The sequence below is a fragment of the Drosophila miranda genome (assembly GCF_003369915.1).
Source record: "Drosophila miranda strain MSH22 chromosome Y unlocalized genomic scaffold, D.miranda_PacBio2.1 Contig_Y2_pilon, whole genome shotgun sequence".
Taxonomy (NCBI): domain Eukaryota; kingdom Metazoa; phylum Arthropoda; class Insecta; order Diptera; family Drosophilidae; genus Drosophila; species Drosophila miranda.
In genome coordinates, this window is record NW_022881614.1 from 31619186 (window position 1) to 31639494 (window position 20309).

The window sequence follows — 20309 nt, forward strand, 5'->3', positions numbered from 1 at the left end:
TAGGGATCGTATACGTACCACATCTTGTATCAGCGAGTCGCATTCTGGACTGGACAGCAAGTGCTTGACCACGTCCACACGACCGTGCTCGGCGGCGCACATTAGAGCCGTGCTGCCATCCTCGTCCTGGATATTGATATCTGCTCCGGCTTCCAGCAGCATGGCTACCATGTCGCCATTACCATGCGACACAGCGAGCATCAGCGCGGTCTGGCAGTGCTGTAGGGGAACCAGAAGGCGGAGGGGTTCGGTTAGTAGGGGAACAACGATCAGATGTCTGGATCTGTGGTCTCTGGGGTTGTGCGGCCCCTTACCTACCTTCTTGGCGCGTATGTTGACATCGGCCATCTTGAACAGTCGATCCACGACTGTCCGATGGGACGGTTGCTTTAGCTTGGCCAACGATACTAGCATCACACACGTGTATCCGGCGTTATTCGTTTGGTTTACGTTGCAAACCTTCGAATCCAGCAGAATGGATACCACGTCGAAGTTGCCGTGCGAGACCGCATAATGCATGGCTGTGTTGCCCTAAAACATAGACAGGATTCATGTATCCGACTGTTTAGTTCAGGAAATAGCACAGAACTTACATTGTTGTCGGACAGGTTAACGCAATACTCCAGCAAGGGCACCGACAGCCACTCAAAGAAGTCCAAGTGGTCCTCCACCTCATGGGGATCGGCCTTTCCAGTGCTGGAGTTTCGGAACCAATGCTCCTGAATGGTCGTCTTGGCTGACTTGAGGCTCTGCGAGAAGATGGGCTTGGCCCCGAGCCTCTTTAGCAGCGAATCATTGATGACTTTGAGGGCATCCACCAGGCTCTTGGGTATATCGGTTCTGCAAACGGTTTACTGCGATTATCCCAATCGAAAGGGGGGCTTATCTAACTCACTTCTTTCGGCGCTCGGACTCCGCCTGGGCCAGCTGATGGAGCTGCGCCTTCGTGGCCGGGCGCTCGAGGACAGTCACCTGGGACTCCTCGCTTTGACTAGATTTTAGCGGCGTGCTAGACTTCTTGCGTGCTCCCTGAGCAATCTGTACATCCAAGGGCGGGCTGGAATCACAGGAAGTGCTCATGGCTTGCTCCTGCTCCTGGCCCTGCTCCGGCGAGACCGACTTGTTTGTGCCCGATGTGGGGGCCGAGGATGTCATCAGTGGTGCGGGGGAGACATCGCGGGACCAGCTGATGCTGACGCGCTTCTCCTCACGCACAATCAGCTCATCGTCACCCACCTGGCTGAAGTCCAATAAAGGGCTCTGCTTGCTGGACGGATGTCTGATAAAACTTTGTGACTCTCCGGACGAATCTGGTGAATGGAAGCTCGACATAGTCGGTGGCTTCTCCTGTAGGGAGCTGGAATACAGAATTGCGTTATTGAGAAGGCCAGAGTAAAAGCCAGAAAGACCCACGTTAGCACCAGGGCCGAGCACCCGCTGACCAGCAGCGGGTAGCACGTGAAGCTGCTCAGGCTGGAGAACATTGGCAAAACCATTCGGAAAACTCAAAATCCAAACAATAACCAAAATAAGCGACAAAAGAAGCGAGGCCACGAATGTGCCAAAGCGAAAACTAAAGCCTGACTGAAAGCCTTCTGAGATTATCCCATTTCGGGGAAGCCCAAAATGCGCAAGTCCATTTTTTGTTTACATTTTCCTCCATCTCTTTGCGACATCATTGTGTCATCCAAGCGATTGAGTTGTGTCTTGGCTAAAAGCTCGCAGCGAAACAAGCTTTTCTAAGAATGCTTTTACAGTGGGACTGAGAGCAGAGCCACATTAGGAAGAAGAACAACTCACCTCAGTCGCGTTTTCTGCTCCACCTGTGGACTGGGCGTCTGTGAGGGCGTGGCCAGAGTGTAGGTATTCTGCCGCTTGAGCTCCCGCCGCACCGGACTGGGACTAGTAATGTGTTTGGGTCGCGGTATGCGCGAGTCCGCCGAAGTGGAGCGACGTACTGTTCCCGCCTTGGACGGTGCGGGGGTAGTGGCTGGGCTGACCTTCGAGAAGCCCTTGGCTAGGTCCTGGATTGTCTCCTTGCAGGAATCACAGTAGTTGGCCGCACAGGCAATCGATATGTGGGGCTTCACAATTTCGCCGCAGCCCACATCCCGTTTGCGAATTTCATCCGTGTTGCTGGCGGAGTGGGTGGTGGCGGGTACCTTGATCTGCTCCCGCTCCTGCTCCGTATTGCAGGCTGTGTGGCGTGTCCGTGGGCGTGGCACCGACTCGGCCACCTGTTCCGTCTTTGTGTCGCTCCTCGAGAGGCGCTGCAGGCCGTCGGTGTCCGTTTGGCGAGTGCTCTGCTCTGCCCCACACTGCATCACCGCGTGCTGCTGCTGCGGCGTCACCTGAGCTCCAGTTGAACGGACCGTAGTCATCGCCGTCTGTCTCCCAGCACTGTGCACCATGGTAACTGGCGTCTGACAGGCCACCGCCTTCCGGATAAGAGTAAGCGATTCGTTCTCTCCGAGGCTAAAGGTGTTGCTGCGTCCCGGCATCTGTGGCGGTGGCTTTGGTTTCTCCGGGTGTACTTCCTGACCGCAGCCAACTGATCGCTTGCTGATGGCACACTTTTCGCAGAGCTCTTCGACGATACGGTGCTCGGAGCTGCCCACAGTGCGCACATCCGGCTTGCAGCTGGTGAAGTTCTCCCTCGTCGTGGGCTTGGCACTGACTCCAACATTGTACTTGAGCTTCGGTCGCTCCGCCACCGTCTGCATCCCCGAGTCACGCTGCTCCCGCTTCGGCACGTACATCTGTGTGCCCACTGTGATGAGCTTCTTCAGCTGCTTCTGCTGGTGGCTGCTCAGGGCCACATCGATATTCTCCTCCAGTTCCGCTTGAGAGTAAATGGCCGCCGCCTCTTGGGTGGCCACGTGACGGGTGCTCAACGTGGAGCCAACGGCCACGTCTCGGGTGGCTGTCACCCTTGTGGCCGCCTGGGTGGACACATCGCGTCGGATGATGCTGTGCGAAGGCGAGGCCGAGGTAGAACTGCTAAGCATGCGCGCCCCCAGGCTCTCCAGCGAGACGGGACTTATGCGCCGTGGCGTGAACTGCACGGGTGAGGCGTTCTTCAGACCCGGACTCGGTGGCGAGGGTGTCTGCCGTTGTCCACGCACCAGCTCCTCATTCTTCCGGAGCAGAAGCTGCTTCTCCGAGCGCAGTGAATTGAGTTCCGACTAAAAAAGGGGGTCGGGGATATGAGCTCAGGAATATCGGAATGAAAAGCTAGCTACGCACCTCCATGTCGGGTATGATCTTGACCTGCTCCTCCAGATCCTTCAGACGCTTCAGGCTCAAGGCCATCTGCTCGCGAATCTGGAACAGAGCCTGGGCATCCGCCGTCGTCTGACCCGCTTCCGAATTCACTGGCGACTGCTTGGCTCCGATCCCATTTTCCTTCTCCCCCTCCTTGGGGGTGGCCAGGAGGTGATGGCGACGTGGCGGGGGCGGCGGTGCACTTCCTGCGACCTTCGGCGATTCCAGTTGTTCCACCGGCGACTTGGCATTGGCCGCCACCGTGGCCTGCACATAGCTCTCATACTGCACCTCCGCGGGGCTAGGCCGCTGCTGCAGCGGGAGCGTGTTGGAGCGCAGGAAGAGGTGAGGCGTGCTCGTCGGCGATCGGTTGCCCGATATGCAGGAGTCTGTGGAGTGCAAGAAATCGACGTTAAATAGTAGTTGATACTGGCTTAAAGCTCTGCTGATTACTTGGTCTGCCATTTACCCTGGTCAACACGATTTTGATTTGCAAACTTGCCATGAGCGCTGGCCGTTAGCGACTGGCCGAAAAAACGCCAACGGCTCGGCGAAATAGTAATGCAAAACGCTCATGCTGATAAAATACATTTTGCTCCTCAAATCTAGTTTTAATAATTGTGCCAAAGACAATCGCATAATTTGCACAGACAACACAGCAAAGCAAAGACAATGAACAAAAGCCCCACATTTGTATGGGTCTGGTGTTGGGCAAGAGAGCAAACGAATGGGCAGTGATAAGGAAAGCGAGGCAGGCATTATTCAATATTAGTTTTAATACCCGTTACTCTACTTCAGGTAGAAGGGTATACTGTTTTCAATCAGGCTCCATACCTGGATCTACCAAGAGCTTAAAAGCTATACTTAGATGCTCCCGAAAATGCTCGATTTTGTAAAAGAATTACCATCAATACTCGAATGATTTTATGACGTACGCATCGATAGTAGAAGAGGGTATGTTTAGGTCGTAATGATGACAGACTATCTATTTAATTGCTGCTTATCGCCACAATATCACGGAGGTACTATATACCTTAACCGAGTATTTACACAAGAGACAAGTTTATATAGTTTTATTCGTCGTGGCTGAATATTTCTACGAGAAATCTACATCTAAAATACCTAAACATATTTTGGTTCCCGCATTTTCCCAATATCGTTCATACGCACTGTGCCCCCTGCCGCCATCCGGCGCTGCAACAACAAGTTGTTACTCATCTCGGGCTGTCAGCCTTGCCAAGTATTTCTCGTGGCTCTGCCCCTCTGGTCGTGTTGTGTTTTCTCGCCCACTTTGTTGCTATTACTTAATTTATTTATATGCTGGCGGCTGTGCAGTGAACTTTCAGACTAAGAGAGTTCTATTTTCTGCGCTCGGTGCCAAATTGGCTGAACGACTTTGGTCAAGGCGAATTGGGGTGGGAGCCGGAGGGGCTGACGCTTGGTAGCATTGACCGGGGACATAATTAATCAATTTTTATGGCCCAGCAAATTGGCCTAAATGGAGTCAGAAATGGGCAGCTCTTTCCGCTAATGAACCTACAGTCGCTCCACCAGCTCTTGCCCGAACTGGTCTTTGGTTCAGTCTTGTGTTTGGGACTCCTCTGGGCCTGCCGCCGACGTCTCCGTGGCAGGGCATCATCGGCTGTGGCATACATTTGATTGATTTAAGATTTTTCAGTTCAGTTTGTTGGCACACCATGTGGCATATGGGCCAAGGCAGCACATATTGCACTTGCTCTGGCTGTCCGCACAATTTTGTTAATTAGTCTGTGTTTTTGTGTTATTTTTAATCTCTGGTGGCGTTAATTAAAGCGTTTTGTTAGAGATAATATTGTATAATTTGATTAGCCATATATCGGGGAGAGCGTGTACAGATCAAAGCGAAAAGCTCATCACATGCTATCTGTGTTGTGCTGTGTACTGTGGGTACAGTGGCGGCCACAGAAACAGGCGCGGTGCTTTTAGCCACACTCACTCTGCACTAGTTCGTGTTTGATTTTTCTTAGAATCGCTAGCATATTATTGAAAACAGGGTACACCATTTAATTTATGTATTAGCTAATGTGATTTATGCTTTTCGGATTGATTTATTTCATTATCTTCTTTCGTTTTCGCAGCTTTCGAATTTTAATTAGATTTTTTCAGGTATTTCGTAAATTTTTTAACTGCCTTTAAAACGTATTTTTATGGTTGAATCGTGTTTTCTTGCATTTAAAATATCGTGCTTTATTACGCGGCTAGACAGACACACATTTCTTATGCTATTCGTTCGAAAGCAAAATTAATATACTCTTTGCTAGGGTATAACGAGGGGGAACGTTGTGAGTTGCTGCGGACACCGCAACTCTACGGTTATACCCGATACTAAGTCAGTATGGCTCTCCTCCGGCAGACGCCGCTAATATTAAACGACACGACAAAGAGTGCGTGCGAGAGAGACAGAAAATCAGTCTGAGCGTGACGTCGGGCGCTGCGTAGCCACTGAAAATTGATTTCTTGCTTTTGGCTACAAAAATGATCCGATCTGATCCAGATTCAGCAATCTGATGGATATGGTCATTATCTGCGTTTTTAGTTTTCTCGAATGTGCAATATTGTGGATGCAACAGATTTTCGTCCTTTGTGTGGGCGGAAAGGGGTGGGGCGAAATGTTGAGATACACGTTTTATAGTAAGATCTAACAGGAGTGCGGATACCAAATTTGGTTACTCTAGCCTTAATAGTCTCTGAGATTTTTGAATATCCCCAGATTTTCGTCCTTTGCGGGGGCGGAAAGGGGTGTGGCGAAATTTTGAAACAAACTCGTCTCGGTCCGATATATTAGGAGTGTGGATACCAAATTTGGTTGCTCTAGCTTTTGTAGTCTCTGAGATCTAGGCGCTAATGTTTTACTCTAAGCAAAGCCGCCTATGCTACGTGTGTGTTAGAGAGAGACAGGGCGAGAAAAAATGAAATTGTTTTCTTGATGCTGGCTATAATAATAATACGATCCAATTCAGATTCCGCAGTCTTAAAGATATGGTCATCCTCACCGATTCTGCGTTTTTGGTTTTATCGTATCTTTAAAAATGTGGATGCCACAGATTTTCGTTCTTTGTGGGGGCGGAAGTGGGCGGGGCAAAGTTTTGAAATATTCTTGTAGCAGTGACATATCACAGAAGTCTGGATCCAAAACATCGTTGCTCTAGCTCTTATAGTCTTTGAGCACTAGGCGCTGAAGGGGACGGACAGACGGACAGACGGACGGACGGACAGACGTACAGACGGACAGACAGACAGACAGACAGGGCTCTATCGACTCGGCTATTGATGCTGATTAAGAATACATATACTTTATGGGGTCGGAAACGATTCCTTCTGGACGTTACACACATTCACTTTTACCACAAATCTAATATACCCCAATACTCATTTTGATTATCGGGTATATATACAACGAGGGGGAACGTTGTGAGTTGCTGCGGGCACCGCAACTCTACGGTTATACCCGATACTAAGTCAGTAGGGCTCTCCTCCGGCAGACGCCGCTAATATTAAACGACACGACAAAGAGTGCGTGCGAGAGAGACAGAAAATCAGTCTGAGCGTGACGTCGGGCGCTGCGTAGCCACTGCAAATTGATTTGTTCCTATTGGCTATAAAAATGATCTGATCTGATCCTGATTCAGCAATCTGATAGATATGGTCATTATCTATGATTCTGCGTTTTTAGTTTTCTCAAATGTGCAATATTGTGGATGCAACAGATTTTCGTCTTTTGTGTGGGCGGAAGGGGGTGGGGGGAAATTTTGAGATACACGTTTTATAGTAAGATCTAACAGGAGTGCGGAGTGTGTTTGATGATTTATTCCACATTATTCATGAATCAATAGGCCATAGATCTTCATGGCCTTGACTCAGAGACCACATTGGCATCAAAGCCAGGCAAACACTGAATGCAAATTGATATGCAAACCGACAATAAACGAGGTGGAACGTTGTGAGTTGCTGCGGACACCGCAACTCTACAGTTATACCCGATACTAAGTCAGTATGGCTCTCCTCCGGCAGACGCCGCTAATATTAAACAACACGACAAAGAGTGCGTGCGAGAGAGACAGAAAATCAGTCTGAGCGTGACGTCGGGCGCTGCGTAGGCACTGCAAATTGATTTGTTCCTATTGGCTATAAAAATGATCTGATCTGATCCAGATTCAGCAATCTGATAGATATTGTCATTATCTGCGTTTTTAGTTTTCTCGAATGTGCAATATTGTGGATGCAACAGATTTTCGTCCTTTGTGAGGGCGGAAAGGGGTGAACGAAATGTTGAGATACACGTTTTATAGTAAGATCTAACAGGAGTGCGGATACCAAATTTGGTTACTCTAGCCTTAATAGTCTCTGAGATTTTTGAATATCCCCAGATTTTCGTCCTTTGCGGGGGCGGAAAGGGGTGTGGCGAAATTTTGAAACAAACTCGTCTCGGTCCGATATATTAGGAGTGTGGATACCAAATTTGGTTGCTCTAGCTTTTGTAGTCTCTGAGATCTAGGCGCTAATGTTTTACTCTAAGCAAAGCCGCCTATGCTACGTGTGTGTTAGAGAGAGACAGGGCGAGAAAAAATGAAATTGTTTTCTTGATGCTGACTATAATAATAATACGATCCAATTCAGATTCCGCAGTCTTAAATATATGGTCATTCTCTACAATTCTACGTTTTTGGTTTTCTCATATCTTTAAAATTGTGGATGCCACAGATTTTCGTCCTTTGTGGGGGCGGAAGTGGGCGGGGCGAAGTTTTGAAATATTTTTGTAGCAGTGACATATCACAAAAGTCTGGGTCCAAAACATCGTTGCTCTAGCTCTTATAGTCTTTGGGCACTAGGCGCTGAAGGGGACGGACAGACGGACAGACAGACAGGGCTCAATCGACTCGGCTATTGATGCTGATCAAGAATATATATACTTTATGGGGTCGGAAACGATTCCTTCTGGACGTTACACACATCCATCCACTTTTACCACAAATCTAATATACCCCAATACTCATTTTGAGTATCGGGTATAAAAACGAGGGGGAACGTTGTGCGTTGCTGCGGCCACCGCAACTCTACGGTTATACCCGATTTTAAGTCAGTATGGCTCTCCTCCGGCAGACGCCGCTAATATTAAACGACACGACAAAGAGTGCGTGCGAGAGAGACAGAAAATCAGTCTAAGCGTGACGCCGGGCGCTGCGTAGCCACTGCAAATTGATTTGTTCCTATTGGCTATAAAAATGATCTGATCTAATCCAGATTCAGCAATCTGATAGATATGGTCATTATCTATGATTCTGCGTTTTTAGTTTTCTCGAATGTGCAATATTGTGGATGCAACAGATTTTCGTTCTTTGTGGGGGCGGAAGGGGGTATGGCGAATGTCTGAGATATACGTTTTATAGTAAGATCTAACAGGAATGTGGATACCAAATTTGGTTACTCTAGCCTTAATAGTCTCTGAGATTTTTTAATATTCCCAGATTTTCGTCCTTTGCGGGGGCGGAAAGGGGTGTGGCGAAATTTTGAAACAAACTCGTCTCGGTCAGATATATTAGGAGTGTGGATACCAAATTTGGTTGCTCTGGCTCTTATAGGTTATGAGATCCTTGAACTCATATTTTGCAATTGGCAAAGCCGACCATGAAACCTGTGTGTTAGAGAGAGACAGAGCGAGAAAGAATGAAATTGTTTTCTTGATTCTGGCTATAATAATTATACGATCTGGTTGAGATCTTACACTCTAGAACATATAGTCATCCTCTACGATTTTGCGTTTTTGGTTTTATCGTACCTTTAAAAATGTAGATGCCACAGATTTTCGTCCTTTGTGGGGGCGGAAGTGGGCGGGGCGAAGTTTTGAAATATTTTTGTAGCAGTGACATATCACAGAAGTCTGGATCCAAAACATCGTTGCTCTAGCTCTTATAGTCTTTGAGCACTATGCGCTGAAGGGGACGGACGGACAGACGGACGGACGGACGGACAGACGGACAGACAGACAGGGCTCAATCGACTCGGCTATTGATGCTGATCAAGAATATAAATACTTTATGGGGTCGGAAACGATTCCTTCTGGACGTTACACACATCCACTTTTACCACAAATTTAATATACCCCAATACTCATTTTGAGTATCGGGTATAATCATTTTTATACCCAAAAGGAACAAATCAATTTGCAGTTGCTACGCAGCGCCCGACGTCACGCTCAGACTGATTTTCTGTCCCTCTCGCACGCACTCTTTGTCGTGTGGTTCAATATTAGCGGCGTCTGCCGCAGGAGAGCCATACTGACTTAGTATCGGGTATAACTGTAGAGTTGCGGTGTCCGCAGCAACTCACAACGTTCCACCTCGTTTATTGTCGGTTTTCATATCAATTTGCATTCAGTGTTTGCCTGGCTTTGATGCCAATGTGGTCTCTCAGTCAAGGCCATGATGATCTATGGCCTATTGATTCATGAATAATGTGGAATAAATCATCAAACACATACTCGTGTGTGTGTGTGTGTGGATGGCATATGGTTTATATTGGTATTCAATGGGGAGTATTTCATATCTTATCTATTTGCAATTAATTATGGCGAAATTGAAATCTGATTGGTTTTCAAACCCTAACCAATTGGATTCCCTATAAATAGCCAGCATATAGGTATATGTATACTAATTATGATTCTAGCCAGAATTGATATAATGATAAATGTGTTTGGTGCTTAGTTTGGGGTTGGGAATGGGCTGGGTCCCGCGGTTCCGAAATACCGCTTTACACGCACGTTTTTTCAGCTGTTGGAAATGTTTTGTGGCAAACATTTTGGCCATGTTTATTTCAATTTGAAAGCCATTTATTCAAGGCACATAATCCGGCAATTACCAAGGCTCTCTGGCCATTTGGCCATTAATCAATGACAACTCATTGGTCCAGGTCCAGGTCCTCGTATTCGTACTCGAACTACAACAGCGAAAAAATAACTAAAACGCGACAATTTTATTTGTTTATTTGCATTGATTTTTTTTGCACACTCTATCGAAAATTTATGGCATGCAAAAATACAAGAAAAACGAGACGGAGCGACATTTGCATGCAAATTGAGCGCCAAATGCGCATTTCAAATTGATTTAAGATACGAACGCCTCAAAAATTGCCTTGAAGTTGTTGCCCCACGTTGCCGCACGTTGCAAGAGCCTAGGCCAATTGAGTCTCAAATGCCAAAGATGAGAACCGACTGTTACTGTTACTGTATCTGTATCTGCATTTGCATCTGAATCTGCAGCTATGTCTGTGGAGCTAAAGCTGAAACTGCATTTTGTGCAATACATTTCTGATTTCAGAGTTTCGGCGAGATCTTGTTTATTGAGTCCTCGGAAATTGAAATATTCTTTGATCTAACACAGCTGAGGAGCTGACAACTGGATGGGCAACAATGGGATCAAATGGTTAAAATCGCTGGCATTATGGTGAAAACAATCGACAGACTTATACATATGTGGGAGATTTTGCAGGATAGATCTCTGAGATTATTAAAAACGAGGGGGAACGTTGTGAGTTGCTGCGGACACCGCAACTCTACAGTTATACCCGATACTAAGTCAGTATGGCTCTCCTCCGGCAGACGCCGCTAATATTAAACAACACGACAAAGAGTGCGTGCGAGAGAGACAGAAAATCAGTCTGAGCGTTACGTCGGGCGCTGCGTAGCCACTGCAAATTTATTTGTTCCTATTGGCTATAAAAATGATCCGATCTGATCCAGATTCAGCAATCTGATAGATATGGTCATTATCTATGATTCTGCGTTTTTAGTTTTCTCGAATGTGCAATATTGTGGATGCAACAGATTTTCGTCCTTTGTGGGGGCGGAAGGGGGTGGGGCGAAATTTTGAGATACACGTTTTATAGTGAGATCTAACAGAATTGCGGATACCAAATTTGGTTACTCTAGTCTTAATAGTCTCTGAGATTTGTGGATTCCCCAGATTTTCGTCCTTTGCAGGGGCGGAAGGGGGTGTGGCGAAATTTGGACACGAAACGGTCAAGGTCCGATATCACAGGAGTGTGGATACCAAATTTGGTTGCTCTGGCTCTTATAGGATCTGAGATCCTTGAACTCATATTTTGCAATTGACAAAACCGACCATGAAACCTGTGTGTTAGAGAGAGACAGAGCGAGAAAGAATGAAATTGTTTTCTTGATTCTGGCTATAATAATTATACGATCTGGTTGAGATCTTACACTCTAGAACATATAGTCATCCTCTACGATTTTGCGTTTTTGGTTTTATCGTACCTTTAAAAGTGTAGATGCCACAGATTTTCGTCCTTTGTGGGGCGGAAGTGGGCGGGGCGAAGTTTTGAAATATTTTTGTAGCAGTGACATATCACAGAAGTCTGATCCAAAACATCGTTGCTCTAGCTCTTATAGTCTTTGAGCACTAGGCGCTGAAGGGGACGGACGGACGGACGGACATTTTGAGTATCGGGTATAATGAGTATTGGGGTATATTAGATTTGTGGTAAAAGTGGATGTGTGTAACGTCCAGAAGGAATCGTTTCCGACCCCATAAAGTATATAAATGCTTGATCAGCATCAATAGCCGAGTCGATTGAGCCCTGTCTGTCTGTCCGTCTGTCCGTCCGTCCGTCCGTCCGTCCGTCCGTCCGTCCGTCCCCTTCAGCGCCTAGTGCTCAAAGACTATAAGAGCTAGAGCAACGATGTTTTGGATCCAGACTTCTGTGATATGTCACTGCTACAAAAATATTTCAAAACTTCGCCCCGCCCACTTCCGCCCCCACAAAAAACGAAAATCTGTGGCATCCACATTTTTAAAGATACGATAAAACCAAAAACGCAGAATCGGTGAGGATGACCATATCTTCTACAGTGCAAAATCTGAACCAGATCGTATAGTGATTTTAGCCAGAATCAAGAAAACAATTTCATTATTTCTCGCTCTGTCTCTCTCTAACACACAGGTTTCATGGTCGGCTTTGCCAATTGCAAAATATGAGTTCAAGGATCTCATAACCTATAAGAGCCAGAGCAACCAAATTTGGTATCCACACTCCTAATATATCGGACCGAGACGAGTTTGTTTTAAAATTTCGCCACACCCCTTTCCGCCCCGCAAAGGACGAAAATCTGGGGATATTCAAAAATCTCAGAGACTATTAAGGCTAGAGTAACCAAATTTGGTATCCACACTCCTGTTAGATCTTACTATAAAACGTATATCTCAGACATTCGCCCCACCCCCTTCCGCCCCCACAAAGGACGAAAATCTGTTGCATCCACAATATTACACATTCGAGAAAACTAAAAGCGCTGAATCATAGATAATGACCATATCTATCAGACTGCTGAATCTGGATCAGATCGGATCATTTTTATACCCAAAAGGAACAAATCAATTTGCAGTTGCTACGCAGCGCCCGACGTCACGCTCAGACTGATTTTCTGTCTCTCTCGCACGCACTCTTTGTCGTGTGGTTCAATATTAGCGGCGTCTGCCGCAGGAGAGCCATACTGACTTAGTATCGGGTATAACTGTAGAGTTGCGGTGTCCGCAGCAACTCACAACGTTCCACCTCGTTTATTGTCGGTTTGCATATCAATTTGCATTCAGTGTTTGCCTGGCTTTGATGCCAATGTGGTCTCTCAGTCAAGGCCATGAAGATCTATGGCCTATTGATTCATGAATAATGTGGAATAAATCATCAAACACATACTCGTGTGTGTGTGTGTGTGGATGGCATATGGTTTATATTGGTATTCAATGGGGAGTATTTCATATCTTATCTATTTGCAATTAATTATGGCGAAATTGAAATCTGATTGGTTTTCAAACCCTAACCAATTGGATTCCCTATAAATAGCCAGCATATAGGTATATGTATACTAATTATGATTCTAGACAGTTTTTATCTAATGATAAATGTGTTTGGTGCTTAGTTTGGGGTTGGGAATGGGCTGGGTCCCGCGGTTCCGAAATACCGCTTTACACGCACGTTTTTTCAGCTGTTGGAAATGTTTTGTGGCAAACATTTTGGCCATGTTTATTTCAATTTGAAAGCCATTTATTCAAGGCACATAATCCGGCAATTACCAAGGCTCTCTGGCCATTTGGCCATTAATCAATGACAACTCATTGGTCCAGGTCCAGGTCCTCGTATTCGTACTCGAACTACAACAGCGAAAAAATAACTAAAACGCGACAATTTTATTTGTTTATTTGCATTGATTTTTTTTGCACACTATATCGAAAATTTATGCCATGCAAAAAAACAAGAAAAACGAGACGGAGCGACATTTGCATGCAAATTGAGCGCCAAATGCGCATTTCAAATTGATTTAAGATACGAACGCCTCAAAAATTGCCTTGAAGTTGTTGCCCCACGTTGCCGCACGTTGCAAGAGCCTATGCCAATTGAGTCTCAAATGCCAAAGATGAGAACCGACTGTTACTGTTACTGTATCTGTATCTGCATTTGCATCTGAATCTGCAGCTATGTCTGTGGAGCTAAAGCTGAAACTGCATTTTGTGCAATACAAGTGAGATTTCAGAGTTTCGGCGAGATCTTGTTTATTGAGTCCTCGGAAATTGAAATATTCTTTGATCTAACACAGCTGAGGAGCTGACAACTGGATGGGCAACAATGGGATCAAATCGCTGGCATTATGGTGAAAACAATCGACAGACTTATACATATGTGGGAGATTTTCTTTGTGTGGACGTTGACATGCAATGACTGCATCTTTCAAGAGGCGATGCAGTTACTGCACCGTCAAGTGGCCCGTGTGACACCAGCAGAAGGCTGTTACGCGCGGATCCCAGGCAAAACGCAGCGCTCCTCCCGCCCAACCGACCGAGGGGCGCTGCCGCATGACGCGCGGTGCGTAGCCGAACCAAACGCGAACATGCAAGAGAGATAGCTATTAGACTAACATTCGAGGAAAATTAGTACTAAACTCACTAAGAAACTAAGCATGCAATCAAAGTACAAATACCACTACAGTTACTAATTAATAGAAAGGTGTGTAAGGATTAATAATTTAATAAGGGGAAGAGAATTAGTGGTGGATATAATATGGTAGAGGGAATTATAATCCGAGCATAAGACCCTAAACGGTTCATGCAAGGAAGAATTCGATCTACAAAGTGGAAGGAACAACAGTATAAAATTTCTAGTCAGTCTAATAGGAATCGTGAAGATTATGCGGCTCAACAGATCAGGGCTGTCTATGTCACCCCTGATCAAGTTGTGCATAAATATCACACCAAGCATTTTTCTACGGTTAACTAAGGATGGGAGGTTTACTAATAGTAGTCTACTAGAGTAAGATGGGAGTCTTACACCCGCATCCCAGTTAAGGCCCCGCAGAGCAAAGAGTAAAAAGTTTTTCTGTACTGATTCTATACGGTCCTGGTGTACTTTGTACTGAGGGCACCATACACAGGAGCCGTATTCTAAGATCGGACGAACAAGCGAGGTATAGAGAGTCTTTGTTATATAGGGGTCGTCAAATTCCTTTGACAACCTCTTTATAAACCCAAGCACGCCCATGGCCTTATTTACCATGGTAGAAATGTGTTCGGAAAACTTTAACTTGGGGTCTAACATAACACCCAGATCATCCACCAGGGTAATTCTCTCAAGAGAACCACCAAATAGGGTGTAGGGAGCCAACAAAGGGCTAGAACGATGAAATGTCATAACTTTGCATTTCGAGGCATTAAGGTGTAACAAGTTTGCACAACACCACCAGGATAGATCTCTGAGATTATTAAAAACGAGGGGGAACGTTGTGAGTTGCTGCGGACACCGCAACTCTACAGTTATACCCGATACTAAGTCAGTATGGCTCTCCTCCGGCAGACGCCGCTAATATTAAACAACACGACAAAGAGTGCGTGCGAGAGAGACAGAAAATCAGTCTGAGCGTGACGTCGGGCGCTGCGTAGCCACTGCAAATTGATTTGTTCCTATTGGCTATAAAAATGATCCGATCTGATCCAGATTCAGCAATCTGATAGATATGGTCATTATCTATGGTTCTGCGTTTTTAGTTTGCTCGAATCTGCAATATTGTGGATGCAACAGATTTTTGTCCTTTGTGGGTGCGGAAGGGGGTGGGGCGAATGTCTGAGATATACGTTTTATAGTAAGATCTAACAGGAGTGTGGATACCAAATTTGGTTACTCTAGCCTTAATAGTGTCTGAGAGTTTTGAATATCCCCAGATTTTCGTCCTTTGCGGAGGCGGAAAGGGGTGTGGCGAAATTTTGAAACAAACTCGTCTCGGTCCGATATATTAGGAGTGTGGATACCAAATTTGGTTGCTCTAGCTTTTGTAGTCTCTGAGATCTAGGCGCTAATGTTTTACTCTAAGCAAAGCCGCCTATGCTACGTGTGTGTTAGAGAGAGACAGGGCGAGAAAAAATGAAATTGTTTTCTTGATGCTGGCTATAATAATAATACGATCCAATTCAGATTCCGCAGTCTTAAAGATATGGTCATTCTCTACAATTCTACGTTTTTGTTTTCTCATATCTTTAAAATTGAGGATGCCACAGATTTTCGTCCTTTGTGGGGGCGGAAGTGGGCGGGGCGAAGTTTTGAAATATTTTTGTAGCAGTGACATATCACAAAAGTCTGGGTCCAAAACATCGTTGCTCTAGCTCTTATAGTCTTTGAGCACTAGGCGCTGAAGGGGACGGACAGACGGACAGACAGACAGGGCTCAATCGACTCGGCTAATGATGCTGATCAAGAATATATATACTTTATGGGGTCGGAAACGATTACTTCTGGACGTTACACACATCCATCCACTTTTACCACAAATCTAATATACCCCAATACTCATTTTGAGTATCGGGTATAAAAACGAGGGGGAACGTTGTGAGTTGCTGCGGACACCGCAACTCTACGGTTATACCCGATTTTAAGTCAGTATGGCTCTCCTCCGGCAGACGCCGCTAATATTAAACGACACGACAAAGAGTGCGTGCGAGAGAGACAGAAAATCAGTCTGAGCGTGACGTCGGGCGCTGCGTAGCCACTGCAAATTGATTTGTTCCTATTGGCTATAAAAATGTTCTGATCTGATCCAGATTCAGCAATCTGATAGATATGGTCATTATCTATGATTCTGCGTTTTTAGTTTTCTCGAATGTGCAATATTGTGGATGCAACAGATTTTCGTCCTTTGTGGGGGCGGAAGGGGGTGGGGCGAATGTCTGAGATAAACGTTTTATAGTAAAATCTAACAGGAGTGTGGATACCAAATTTGGTTACTCTAGCCTTAATTGTCTCTGAGATTTTTGAATATCCCCAGATTTTCGTCCTTTGCGGGGCGGAAAGGGGTGTGGCGAAATTTTGAAACAAACTCGTCTCGGTCCGATATATTAGGAGTGTGGATACCAAATTTGGTTGCTCTGGCTCTTATAGGTTATGAGATCCTTGAACTCATATTTTGCAATTGGCAAAGCCGACCATGAAACCTGTGTGTTAGAGAGAGACAGAGCGAGAAAGAATGAAATTGTTTTCTTGATTCTGGCTATAATAATTATACGATCTGGTTGAGATCTTACACTCTAGGACATATAGTCATCCTCTACGATTTTGCGTTTTTGGTTTTATCGTACCTTTAAAAATGTAGATGCCACAGATTTTCGTCCTTTGTGGGGGCGGAAGTGGGCGGGGCGAAGTTTTGAGATATTTTTGTAGCAGTGACATATCACAGAAGTCTGGATCCAAAACATCGTTGCTCTAGCTCTATAGTCTTTGAGCACTAGGCGCTGAAGGGGACGGACGGACGGACGGACGGACGGACGGACAGACGGACAGACAGACAGGGCTCAATCGACTCGGCTATTGATGCTGATCAAGAATATATATACTTTATGGGGTCGGAAACGATTCCTTCTGGACGTTACACACATCCACTTTTACCACAAATCTAATATACCCCAATACTCATTTTGAGTATCGGGTATAATGAGTATTGGGGTATATTAGATATGTGGTAAAAGTGGATGTGTGTAACGTCCAGAAGGAATCGTTTCCGACCCCATAAAGTATATATATTCTTGATCAGCATCAATAGCCGAGTCGATTGAGCCCTGTATGTCTGTCCGTCTGTCCGTCCGTTCGTCCGTCCGTCCGTCCGTCCGTCCGTCCGTCCGTCCCCTTCAGCGCCTAGTGCTCAAAGACTATAAGAGCTAGAGCAACGATGTCTTGGATCCAGACTTCTGTGATATGTCACTGCTACAAAAATATTTCAAAACTTCGCCCCGCCCACTTCCGCCCCCACAAAAGACGAAAATCTGTGGCATCCACATTTTTAAAGATACGATAAAACCAAAAACGCAGAATCGGTGAGGATGACCATATCTTCTACAGTGCAAAATCTGAACCAGATCGTATAGTGGTTTTAGCCAGAATCAAGAAAACAATTTCATTCTTTCTCGCTCTGTCTCTCTCTAACACACAGGTTTCATGGTCGGCTTTGCCAATTGCAAAATATGAGTTCAAGGATCTCATAACCTATAAGAGCCAGAGCAACCAAATTTGGTATCCACACTCCTAATATATCGGACCGAGACGAGTTTGTTTCAAAATTTCGCCACACCCCTTTCCGCCCCCGCAAAGGACGAAAATCTGGGGATATTCAAAAATCTCAGAGACTATTAAGGCTAGAGTAACCAAATTTGGTATCCACACTCCTGTTAGATCTCACTATAAAACGTATATCTCAGAATTTCGCCCCACCCCCTTCCGCCCCCACAAAGGACGAAAATCTGTTGCATCCACAATATTACACATTCGAGAAAACTAAAAGCGCTGAATCATAGATAATGACCATATCTATCAGACTGCTGAATCTGGATCAGATCGGATCATTTTTATACCCAAAAGGAACAAATCAATTTGCAGTTGCTACGCAGCGCCCGACGTCACGCTCAGACTGATTTTCTGTCTCTCTCGCACGCACTCTTTGTCGTGTGGTTCAATATTAGCGGCGTCTGCCGCAGGAGAGCCATACTGACTTAGTATCGGGTATAACTGTAGAGTTGCGGTGTCCGCAGCAACTCACAACGTTCCACCTCGTTTATTGTCGGTTTGCATATCAATTTGCATTCAGTGTTTGCCTGGCTTTGATGCCAAAGTGGTCTCTCAGTCAAGGCCATGAAGATCTATGGCCTATTGATTCATGAATAATGTGGAATAAATCATCAAACACATACTCGTGTGTGTGTGTGTGTGTGGATGGCATATGGTTTATATTGGTATTCAATGGGGAGTATTTCATATCTTATCTATTTGCAATTAATTATGGCGAAATTGAAATCTGATTGGTTTTCAAACCCTAACCAATTGGGTTCCATATAAATAGCCAGCATATAGGTATATGTATACTAATTATGATTCTAGACAGTTTTTATCTAATGATAAATGTGTTTGGTGCTTAGTTTGGGGTTGGGAATGGGCTGGGTCCCGCGGTTCCGAAATACCGCTTTACACGCACGTTTTTTCAGCTGTTGGAAATGTTTTGTGGCAAACATTTTGGCCATGTTTATTTCAATTTGAAAGCCATTTATTCAAGGCACATAATCCGGCAATTACCAAGGCTCTCTGGCCATTTGGCCATTAATCAATGACAACTCTTTGGTCCAGGTCCAGGTCCTCGTATTCGTACTCGAACTACAACAGCGAAAAAATAACTAAAACGCGACAATTTTATATGTTTATTTGCATTGATTTTTTTTGCACACTCTATCGAAAATTTATGGCATGCAAAAATACAAGAAAAACGAGACGGAGCGACATTTGCATGCAAATTGAGCGCCAAATGCGCATTTCAAATTGATTTAAGATACGAACGCCTCAAAAATTGCCTTGAAGTTGTTGCCCCACGTTGCCGCACGTTGCAAGAGCCTAGGCCAATTGAGTCTCAAATGCCAAAGATGAAAACCGACTGTTACTGTTACTGTATCTGTATCTGCATTTGCATCTGAATCTGCAGCTATGTCTGTGGAGCTAAAGCTGAAACTGCATTTTGTGCAATACATTTCTGATTTCAGAGTTTCGGCGAGATCTTGTTTATTGAGTCCTCGGAAATTGAAATATTCTTTGATCTAACACAGCTGCGGAGCTGACAACTGGATGGGCAACAATGGGATCAAATGGTTAAAATCGCTGGCATTATGGTGAAAACAATCGACAGACTTATACATATGTGGGAGCCTTTCTTTGTGTGGTCGTTGACATGCAATGACTGCATCTTTCAAGAGGCGATGCAGTTACTGCACCGTCAAGTGGCCCGTGTGACACCAGCAGAAGGCTGTTACGCGCGGATCCCAGGCAAAACGCAGCGCTCCTCCCGCCCAACCGACCGAGGGGCGCTGCCGCATGACGCGCGGTGCGTAGCCGAACCAAACGCGAACATGCAAGAGAGATAGCTATTAGACTAACATTCGAGGAAAATTAGTACTAAACTCACTAAGAAACTAAGCATGCAATCAAAGTACAAATACCACTACAGATACTAATTAATAGAAAGGTGTGTAAGGATTAATAATTTAATAAGGGGAAGAGAATTAGTGGTGGATATAATATGGTAGAGGGAATTATAATCCGAGCATAAGACCCTAAACGGTTCATGCAAGGAAGAATTCGATCTACAAAGTGGAAGAAACAACGGTATAAAATTTCTAGTCAGTCTAATAGGAATCGTGAAGTTTATAAGGCTCAACAGATCAGGGCTGTCTATGTCACCCCTGATCAAGTTGTGCATAAATTTCACACCAAGCATTTTTCTACGGTTAACTAAGGATGGGAGGTTTACTAATAGTAGTCTACTAGAGTAAGATGGGAGTCTTACACCCGCATCCCAGTTAAGGCCCCGCAGAGCAAAGAGTAAAAAGTTTTTCTGTACTGATTCTATACGGTCCTGGTGTACTTTGTACTGAGGGCACCATACACAGGAGCCGTATTCTAAGATCGGACGAACAAGCGAGGTA

General features: G+C 45.3%; 1 protein-coding gene across 4 annotated transcripts in view; it reads right to left on the bottom strand.

The window, feature by feature from the left end:
• LOC117185687 (KN motif and ankyrin repeat domain-containing protein 1-like) overlaps positions 1-20309 on the bottom strand; it is a 41166-nt gene that overhangs the window by 751 nt on the left and 20106 nt on the right. For 2 of the 4 annotated variants that reach the window (XM_033396868.1, XM_033396869.1), the window contains 6 exons: positions 3247-3653; positions 1801-3185; positions 896-1357; positions 594-840; positions 319-531; positions 19-219 (listed from right to left, as the gene is read on the bottom strand). In XM_033396868.1, the coding sequence (XP_033252759.1) occupies positions 19-219; positions 319-531; positions 594-840; positions 896-1357; positions 1801-3185; positions 3247-3653 (2915 nt within the window). Of the gene's footprint in view, positions 1-18; positions 220-318; positions 532-593; positions 841-895; positions 1358-1413; positions 1528-1800; positions 3186-3246; positions 3654-3717; positions 3785-20309 lie in introns of those variants that run through there. The other 2 variants (XM_033396870.1, XM_033396871.1) reach the window with 2 other exon arrangements.